General features: G+C 38.2%; 1 protein-coding gene across 2 annotated transcripts in view; it reads left to right on the top strand.

Annotated features, from left to right (window-relative positions):
* Positions 1–11,386, top strand: part of LOC111868186 (laminin subunit beta-1) — a 113,362-nt gene that overhangs the window by 26,829 nt on the left and 75,147 nt on the right. For both annotated transcript variants that reach the window (XM_023858624.2, XM_023858631.2), the window contains exon 3: positions 7,560–7,607. In XM_023858624.2, coding sequence (XP_023714392.1) covers positions 7,560–7,607 — 48 coding nt within the window. The remainder of the gene's footprint in view (positions 1–7,559; positions 7,608–11,386) is intronic.

The raw sequence follows: 11,386 nt of genomic DNA on the forward strand, positions 1-11,386 counted from the left end.
CCATTGAAAATGGATATTTAAGGATACAGATTCAAGGGTAACATGAATATTAAGAAAGCAGTCTTCTGGGATGTGGTGCCGTGTAGATATTGTGTTAACCGACGTTTCGGAGGAACGCATCGCCTTCATCTTCAGGGTAGAAGAAAGAAAAGAAATTAGCGAGCGGAGAACCAGTTTTCGGAGGAACGTATCGCCTCCATCTTCAGCGTAGAAGAAAGAAGAAGAAATCCGCGAGCGGAGAACCAGCGTGAGCAGGTTTTCGGAGGAACCTATCGCCTCCATCTTCAGTGTAGAAGAAAAAGGAAGAAATCCGCGAGCGGAGAACCAGCGTGAGCAGGTTTTCGAAGGAACATATCGTCTCCATCTTCAGTGTAGAAGAAAAAAGAAGAAATTCGCGAGCGGAGAACCATCATGAGCAGGTTTTAAGAGGAACGTATCGCCTCCATCTTCAGTGTAGAAGAAAAAAGAAGAAATCCGCGAGCGGAGAACCAGCGTGAGCAGGTGTTCGGAGGAACGTATCGCCTCCATCTTCAGTGTAGAAGAAAAAGGAAGAAATCCGCGAGCGGAGAACCAGCGTGAGCAGGTGTTCGGAGGAACGTATCGCCTCCATCTTCAGTGTAGAAGAAAAAGGAAGAAATCCTCGAGCGGAGAACCAGCGTGAGCATGTTTTCGGAGGAACGTATCGTCTCCATCTTCAGGGTAGAAGAAAAAGGAAGAAATCCTCGAGCGGAGAACCAGCGTGAGCATGTTTTCGGAGGAACGTATCGTCTCCATCTTCAGGGTAGAAGAAAAAGGAAGAAATCCTCGAGCGGAGAACCAGCGTGACCATGTTTTCGGAGGAACGTATCGCCTCCATCTGCAGTGTAGAAGAAAAAGAAGAAATCCGCGAGCGGAGGACCAGAGTGAGCATGTTAGGACCGCTGGTTAGCTCACGCTGGTTCTCCTCTCGCGGATTTCTTATTTTTCTTCTTCCCTGAAGATGGAGACGATACGCTCCTCCGAAACGTCGGTTAACACAATATTTACATGGCACCACATTCCAGAAGACTGGTTTCTTCATAGTAACCGCCGTGAAAATCCCAACTGTTACAACATGAATGGTACCTGAGAAATGGATATAAGGAGTCGTTTGGGAAATTCATCTGGTATGTCTTTTGTTTTGCTACAATACTCCTTTCTCTTTGCGGTCCCAATTCATTTCCTTTATAGGATATGAAGTAGACTGCGGCCAAGGTTTCAGAAGCGTTTACTAACACAGTCCATCACCACTCTTCGAAAACAGACAAGGGACACACTGTTCCCATTTCTCACTGGCGTCGAGAAAGAAATGATGTGATCTCTTTATTCGGCGTTGCAGCTGGAACACTAACGGCTGCGATGTTTTTCCCTTCATAAACATACCATATTCCTGCAACATGTGATGTAAATTTAAACATTGTCGTAATTCTCTGTAGTGTTGGAGGAAGTAATATTATGGACCGTGTATCTGTGTATCTAACTCTGAGATTCATAGCATTAATACAAGACACAATAACAATTTCCATTATCTAATATGTAATTTAACAGCATTTAAAAAAGGAACATAACTATTTTGGAAACAGAAGTTTTTAATAATCTTCCATATAGCATAAAGAACATAGCTCATAATACAAAACAATTTCGATTTGCTTTAAAAAGATTTCTACTCTTAAATTCATTTTACTCATTGGAGGATTATTTTAAATTCAATGTTAATTAACGATCTTGGTCTGTTATATGCTGGATGCCTAGTAGTATATTTTTATGTTTCGTTATTGTAGTCTTGTGTCATATTAGTATGTTGCATCCTTTTACATATATATTTTATAACTGTTTTAATGATTTACTCATTGTGATTTGTCTTGGATAATATACGTAATTGTTATGGATTAGGTATAATACTTTTTATTTATATAATTGATGGGATTTGTCATGTTGTCGTTGACTGTTTCTGTATCTACTGGTCTTCCAGCCATGTAGGGATCCATGGAAGAAAATGAATGAATGGATGAATGAGTGTATCGAAAAGGGCGAATGGTTGCGTTGTCGTTGCATTAATTTACAAATATGTTTAACAAAAAGGCATCTATAAAGCTTCAACTCCACATACTTAACGAATTAACTCCATGGAATTCAGTCCTTCTTCAGAAGTCACCAGTTGCTCAGTTACTCAAGAATTTCCTAACATTTCATGGAACCCAAAGGTTCATTACTGTGTTCAAGAACCCTCCACCTGTCCCTATTCAGTGCCTGATCAATCCGGTTTATACTGCCCCATCCTATTTCTCTAAGATTTATTTTAATATTATACACCCACCTACTTTTATGTCTTCTGAATGGTCTCTTTCCTTTCGCCTTCCTCACCAAAACCCCATATGCATTCCTCTTCTCCCCCATACATGCTATGTGCCTTGCTGTCTCATCCTTCTTGAATTGATCATTCTAATTATATGTGGTAAAGAGCACAAGTTTGGTTACAGTTATGTGCCTTTATAACTACTTCCGTCAGTTTTATCGCCCTTCTTGTAAATTGGTACAATAATAGATTCCTTCTACTGCTCAGGCACTTCCACCTTATTCCAAATAGAATTAATGAGTTTATGGACCTCAGAATGTAATGCTTCACCTCCTGCTTGAAACACTTGTACCAGAATTTCATCAATATCTGGCAATTCCACTGTGAACCATTGATATGTACAGTGGCCATCTTGTAGTGCACTCAATTTCACCACTTTGAACATAAGCTTGAAAATTGTTTGAATAGTAGAAACTAATGTTGAACATTAGTTTTAATTCACAGAAGTGCATGGGGTCAACATTAATTTCATGCTGCTGCTGATATATTAAACAAACCCAGAAGAAACTATTTTAGCCCAGTTTCTCTTATACATTTACATTACATAATGTTGCCAACTAAACAGATCAGAGTCCTTGTCGAGAAAACTATTGAAATTAGTCTGGAAATTTCCAGAATTTAATTCAATCTGAAGGTTCATTACTGTGTCTGTAAGATTCCACCACTCTTCCCTATCCTAAGCCAGATGAATCCAGTCTACGCTCTCCAAACCTATTTCTATTAAGATTAATTTTAATGTTATCCTCCCATCAATGCCTAGGTCTTTTCAGTGACATTCAGGTTTTCCTACTGAAACTTGTGTGTGTTTCCCATCTCTCCCATGCCACCATATGCTCTGCCCAGCTCATCTTCCTTGATTTGATCTTCCTAATAATCCTTAATGATACTGCTGTTGCAAATTAGAGAATTTGTTTCCTGATGTGCATAAGTCAGATTAATTAACAGGAATCAGTATGTTTATTTTTGCTTCTTCATATAATTTTATATTTCTGCATATTTTTGATTTAATGAAAGTGATTTTTTAAGTTCAGTTAGTAAGGTTTATTACTTAATGACACCTTTATTATCAAGACTGTGTGATTAATGATTATGGAGCAGTTGGTTGAATGAGAATGGGTGAATTGCAACCAATACCAAAACATGGCATAGGTTAGGAATAAAATTTGATTAACTGAAATTCCTGTCTAGGAATGCTGACTGATATCTGTAGCTTTATTTCTCTGTGGGTCTTTAAAGTGTTTCTTGAAATTATTTGTTTGTTTTATTGCTGTACAGTGAATGAGAAGATTCGTTATAGCGGAACTAATGAAAGCTCATTTCCAGTACATGTTTCACCATATTTATACTGTGTTCTACTTGTGGTTACAACAGGCTTCCTCCATAGAAAAGGGCATGTATCCAGCTCTCCTAGGGAACCATCATTACTGGAATGATTCCTTTGAACATAAAATAAAGCAGTGCTTCATGTGAAACCAGTTTAGGTGCATAATCTTCTGCCATGCCACATGAAATATCTGGTATCATTAATTTAAACATGTTCTTTGGAGTTACCATTCTGATTTTCTTCTGGGATGAGAACTGTTTAAAAGCGTTGCAAACCTAGAATGCAGCAGATGCCATGATCATCATTCAGAGATTAACACTTTTCATGGTGAATTTTATACAGCAAAATGATTAATATTTTCAGTTGGTGGCAGCTCCCAAGGTTCCCAACCGTCAAAGCATTTGGGCCTAGAATGGAATAAAGCCCCCCCCCAAGTGCATATTCAGGGGGTGGTCAAATAATGTACACTGAAAATTGAGGAATAGAATTTTTTGTGTTGTCTGCATTGAAAGAACTTCAGCTGGCAACACAGGATGCCCTTCCATTTATTTACATTCTGTAATGCTCGTTTCAGTGAATTAGTGATTGTGTTGAGTGATAGTCCACGTGAAAGAACTGGAAAATGGGACGTTTGTCCAATTTTGAAAGAGGACAGATCATTGGTGCGAGTTTAGCTGGAGCATCTGTAAAAAATTGTCACATCATTAGGTGTATTGAGAGTGACAGTTCCTAAGGTTATGTCAGCATATGTGGGTCATGGGAAGACAGCGTCAACAAAGAGGAACACTGAGCACGAATCAACATGACAGAAAGAGATCGTACATATAGAAGGATTGATATGAAAAATCACAGTAGTACTGCAGCACAAGTGACAGGACAGAAGAACTGAATATTCATCTTGAAGATCCTCATGCCACAAAAATTATCTGACATAAGCTTCACAAATCCTACATCCGCTGTATGGATCTGATTACTGGAACTAATGCTCAGATGTGTAAACAATGGTGTCATGATAATAAAACTTGGAAATCAGACAACTGGAAGTGTGCATGCAATATGGTCAGATGAGTTGTCCTTCATGCTGTTCCCTACATCAGGAAGAGTTTACATTTGGAGGACACCCAAGGAGGCCTACAATCCAGACTGCCTGGTCCCAACAGTGAAAAACAGGAGAGGATCTATCATGGTTTGGGCAACAGTATCATGATACAATATCCTGTTGGTCCCATACTTACCCTTCATGGCCAAATTACTGCAAGGGAGTATCTATGTGGACAGGTTGGTGCCTTCCATAATCCAGATGTTATTTCTGAACAATGATGCACACAGCTGGAACTGTTTAGTCATGGTTTGAAGAGCATGAAGGTGAACTTCAGCATCTTCCCTGGCCTGCACAATCACCAAATTTGAACATCATTAAACCATTCTAGCCAGTTCTGGAGACTAGAGTGAAGAACAGATTCCCACCTACAATATCTCTAAAGCAACTTGAAGATGTTCTTCAAGAGGAATGGTATAAAATTCCACTAGAGATTGTTCAAAACTTGTATGAGTCCATGGCAAGAAGGATTGCGACTGTACTGAAGGCAAAAGGTGGCCCAGCACCATGTTAATAAAGAAATGTATGCAGTATCTGTAGTGTTTCCATTATTTTGTTCAACCCCTGTATTTAGTGTTCTTCTTTAAATGTTTGTGTTTTAAGGCTTTGCTTGTTATGTTACATAGGACACTTCATTTTTGTTTATTTTTTGTTGTTTCATTTGAAATGTCAGGCTCATTTTATGTTGACAAGAACATTTTAAGCATGTGATCTGTATCTCTTGTGACTTGCTGCAGAACACCTTGCAACTCTTGGCATAAATATGATCCCCCCCCCCTTGGGTCATGGGAGGCTTGGGCACCTCTAGGCTCATCTCTGATCTCTGTGCTATATGAGTGTTTGCGTACAGAGTGATGAACAGACAGCAGACACTAACAGATGCTTCAGCAAGAATCCATGCAAGCCTAACAATGAATTCTGTAACACGTAGCTACCGCAAAGTTGTGTTTGATCAGTTCAGCAGTTCTCCATTTATTTTTCATCATATATTTGTTCAGTATCAGCATTAAAATTACAGATGTCTGCATTTACGCCATTACCCTTTCTGCTTCATTTTCACTGATATACACTCATAGTTCACCAGTGCATGCCAGTTTCTATTGTCTGACATGAAAATTGGGTTTCTAATAAACTTTCAGCCATATTCATATTACAGGCTTATTCAAAATAATAACCCTCCCAACAGCACTCTCTTAGCCTCCACACACCCTCCTCTTACCCTCTCACAAACTTACTGATAGTCTTGCACACTTTAGTTGCTGTCTTATTTCGTCTCACACAAATAGAAAACACAAGAAAACAAAAATGTCAACAGGTGACTCTTTGTTTAGCCAGACCCTTAATTACCTGTAACAGGAGGGAGAATAACATGTTCACACAAGCTGGGAAGAAAGCTGCATAAGAAATTCTACACACACACACACACACACACACACACACACACACACACACACACACACACACACACACACACACACACACACACACAGACACACACACACGCACGCACGCGCGCACACGCACACACACACACAGACACAGACACACAGACACACAGACAATCTTTGTATTCTTTAAACAAAAGCCATTTACCTATCAGGGTCCACATATGCAATGGCAACCCTTCTCTCCACAGTTGATGCAGTTTGCCTAAATGGATTGTAGAGAGATTGTACTGTAAGCCCCAATTCAGTACTGACACAGTAGGTAAAAACCTCCTTCTCCTCCCCCTTCTTCTTCTTCTTCTTCTTCTTCTTCTTCTTCTTATTGTTATTATTATTATTGTACAACACGTTCATGTAGGGTTTACAGCTTGGAACAAACTTTTCATAACATTTCTCAAATTCAAGAAAGCTTGCAGGTTTGCCACATTTTGAGGTACTTCACTAAAACATATGGACTCAGCTTTTTTGTCATCCATGCAGAAATGAGTACCAGGAATATTCTTGGAATATCCTTGGGGGTAAAGGGCGACCGGCACGTAAAGCTGAAAACCTTGCCGCCATCTGTGAGCCAATTGTCTAGAAAATGTAGGAACATCAACATCTCACAACCCTGTGGGCCTCCACGGCCTGTTACAGGGATACCGTTACTTTACTTTACTATGTGTCATGTGATTTCATATAGTATATATCCAAGATATATGACCATTGATGCCAGAGAAATACATGTAAATACTGCCTATCTAACAGTAATAAAGAGAAATAAAAAACAAACTCCGTGGCTTTCGTCTGCAAGCGAACTCTGCTGACCGAGTGACCGCCGCTTGTCGGCGAAGATAGTGCCAATTTTAGCAGCTAGACAGTGTCACATGGTCAGCGCAATGAATCTCCACAGCCATTAATTTTGGTTTTCTAGACCAGTAAAAGGAAATCACAGACTGTAATTTATAGTAATTGCTTGTTGGAGTTCAGAATTTCTCTGTACTCGTTTTGAAAATGGCATTTCTTGTACAGATGATTTCAGACATTGATATCATGGCTCCTTAAGTACAGAAGGGTTTCCTTTTGACTGCAGAAGGGTGTTGTATGTGTAAATTGTGCAGTACCCATAGTACTAACAGTAGCACTAAAATGAAGCAGTGTGGTTTTAAAACATGGGACTTGGACAGTTGCTATTGACATTGAAGGCTTCCAGAATCCTGGAATCATCAAGATTTACTCCAAATATTATGATTGCCAGTTTCAGGGTTAAGCCTTCTAGTGTAGTATAATTGAGGTCTGTATTTAATACTGTTAATCAAACTGTTTTCTCTTTTGCAGCAAACACAAGTGCACAACGGGACCGAAGTCGAGTAACACCCATAAGAGGTAGGAACATCTTGCTGTGTATAGTAAAGACAAGAATAAGTATAAGGTACAAAAGAATTGATGAGCCATGTAAAATTTATGCAGTAGCACAAAATATCTTGAAGTCTATTGGCCAGATCCTGTGGAGGTTGCATGTTAAGATATATTTTCTGATAGAAATAATCCACTTTCATGTTAACTTTTTGCAGCCAAACATTGAAATCTTTCTTTCTAATATTTTTTCTTCATGGACTGATCATTATAAGGTGACATTTCATTCTTGTGTATGCATGGAAGAATATTTATGGATATATTTTGTAAATGGTATAATGTAGCTAAGAGAAAAAGTTTTACATTTCTAAATGCCAGCACACCTATGAGAATGTGATTTCACAGATAAATATATATATTTTTTTTTGTGCTGGAATTACCACTATATAAGACTACCCCATCAAGATACCACATGACACCGAATATCAAAATGAACTGGCAGGTGTGTCATCAAAGGAACTGAATGCTTTCATGGCTGCTTTGTCTTTGGAAATATTTTCTTCCATCGTTGACTTCTGTCTGTTGTTTTATCTTAGTACTTTTCTCACATCGTCCTCTTTCTATATTTGTTCTTACAACATAAAGTTGTCATTCTACAGGGAATTGAATTTATCCTTAGACCAGAAGCCTAGAAGTTTGTTTGCCCACATCTGGCCAGTGTTGACCATTGAACAGTTGCTTAGTCACCCATTGCTGTCTAGCTTATCTTGATAGTGTTGCTTAATTAGCATGGGTAGTGGCCCTTGTGGTACATACAGGTACAGTTTTCACACTGTTGTGAAAAGTGCTGTTCAAAAATGAAATAGAGTGTTGAACTGGAATTATTCATATATGATAAATTCATACAGTGTTCTACAAGGAACTGCCATAGAAAGTTTCATAAGAAGTATCCTGAGAGTAGAATGTCATGTAATGTAATGATTTGCAATATTGTAATGGAATTGGAGCTGGACAAAAGGAATTCTCGAAACAGACATACACTGACTAAAGACAAATTTGATGACATTTATACTTGGCTAGAAGCAAGCCCAAGGGAGTCATTATGTCTCTTGACTTTTCAATGTTGGGTGCAGAGGATAAATGTGCCCACACATTTTTCTAAATCATTAAATTCCAAACGTTATGTGAGATTGATTCTGTTGCCCCTCTTTAACGTTCTGACCAAAGATGAAGAATTTCATGCAAGATGATGCAATAGCACACAATGTGGAAACCATTAACAAAAAGTATACACCATGTACTACGAAGAGATTCTATGTTCTTTCTGTTCAGTCTTTAAGTAGTGTAGTGGGATTTGACAGAATTCATGCTTGAAATTTATAGTAGTATCTCACGTAAATGGGGGGTCACGCGGTAGCATAGTTGGTTGAGGGGCTATGGTACAAGCCGGAAGGTCGCAGGTTCAAATCCTGATGAGATCATTGGATTTTTTTCAATTGACCTAATCCTTCCAGTCACTCTACAGCCCTGGGGTCGACTCAGCCTCTAACAGAAATGAGTACTAGGAATTAATTAAATAATTTTCCTGTGTATGACTGTAGATGGGATATGGATTGGATATATTATTTATTGACCACATAAACACATTATTCATAATTACACTTTACAGCTCACTGGTACACATGGACTAGTGTCCTCAGTCTATTACATTCTCCAGTAGCCATTTCCTGGCAACGGATTTTAACACAGGAACTATAACAGCCTGAATGAACTACACACTTTTTTCACAGCCTCATTCTTGCAACTAACTCTTTTCATCACAGCCTCCTATAAAGAATTCTTCTCTACTGATGGGGTCTCAGACAGGCGGCCATTTCATACGAGCCTCCTAGTCTTCTCTTCACAGGCTGACTTTCAACTGACAACTGACAACTAACTGGTGAACTTAATTGTCTTCAAGATAACTTCTTGGTGCAGACCACATCAAATGCACCTTCTTCTATTGCTGCATGCATGTTCATTTCTGTGGGAACTTGTTTACCGAAACTGCTTAGAAAAATGGGTTGCATAAACCCATTGTTATATTGCTGCATGAGTGTATATTGCAGTTACCTAACAATGACTGCTGTATACAGAGCCATGCTTAGCAACAGGTCTATACACCACAATATATTTTCAGACATCAGCTTGTTTGAAGAGTTCTATCATCTGGGATACCTCGCCATGTAGTCCACTGAACGTCAACCAACGTTTTGGAGGAACATGTCTCCTCCATCTTCAGGGTTAAAGAATAAGCCAAGCAAGAAATCAGCGTTAAGATGGAGGTGACATATTCCTTCAAAACAGTGGTTGACTTTCATCAGTCTACACAGCGCTATATCCCAGAAGACAGAACTCTTCATAACCGCTGCTGTGAGAATCTCAGATCCTACATCACCTTGTTTGTTCCTTCATGCTTGTTGAAAGTTTAACACAGTAAATATCAAGTTGTGAAGTTTTTCCTTTCATTTAGTTTGGAAATCATATTTCTCAACAAAAGAGTCCATTCAGCACATTGTGGATACAAAAACGAGGTTGTGACTGTATTATTCCATAACAAAGAATTCTGAGAATGTCTAATGAATTATGTGGAACACATAATTCATGCTGACCATCGTTTGTTATCAACAGGACCCGGATTTTCATGACCTGAAAATATTTAAAAAATGACCTATAAAATGACTGAAAAAGTCCAGAAAAATGACCTAAAATATGACCCAGAAATGTAATATGCAGGACCCGGATTCTGATGAGCTGGAAATATTAAAAAAAAAATGACCTATAAAATTACCGAAAAAATCCAGAAAAATGACCGAAAGGAGAAAAGAAAGAACACTTCGCTTCCATGTTATTCACATTTCAGAAAACATATGAAGAACATTTACCTAAAATGGCCAAAAATGACAAGAAATACCCTTAGAAGTCCAAACATTTACCAAAAAATTACCCCCAAAATGAAAAAATGACCTTAAACCTAAAAATGTCAAAAAATGACAAAAAATCACCTGTAAAATTTACATTTCTGTGACCAGCAGCTCATATCCGAGATTTATATATATTTAAGAGCACCACATAGGATACAAGGAAAAAAAAAAAGATGACATGTCATCAAAATCCAGGTCCTGGTTATCAATGACAATGAAAAGTGGTACTACACAAACAGATGTAACAGCCTTGACTGTAAAAGATCCTATATAAGTCACAAGAAAAACCATACCGACAGCAGCTGATATGCATAGAAAGTGTTTTGGAACATTTTAAAGTGAAATTTATAGAGCACTTCATTGCATGAAGTATAGATTTTATTCTTTGACTACTTTGTTTCTGGCTATTACAGAACTAAGACCTGTAACATTGTTGGATGATGATAATATTACCTTACATTGCATAAGGGAGCAGACTGAATTCAACTGCTGTGGGATGGGTTCAGTGGCAGGTTCTTGTGAATATGGTAATGAACCTTGGGTTCACTAAAAGAGCATGTAATTTCTTAAATCATCTGAGGGACTGTCAGCTTGTAGAGTCTATGTTGAATGTGGTTGCTTCATTCAGAGTGTCCTGGGAGATAGTGGCCACCTTGAAAGAGGTTATTAATCAAGTTATTTTGAATAAAGAGTCATATGAACATATTTACAGTTTGCAGTGGGTGAAAAACTGTGATTATGGTTGTTGTTGTTGTTGTTGTTGTTGTTATTGTTGTTGTTGTTGTTGTTATTATTATTATTATTATTATTATTATTATTATTTATTTCATTCATCGTTTTAGACAA

Source organism: Cryptotermes secundus, unplaced genomic scaffold (assembly GCF_002891405.2).
Source record: "Cryptotermes secundus unplaced genomic scaffold, Csec_1.0 scaffold166, whole genome shotgun sequence".
In the NCBI taxonomy this organism is placed as follows: Eukaryota; Metazoa; Arthropoda; class Insecta; order Blattodea; family Kalotermitidae; genus Cryptotermes; species Cryptotermes secundus.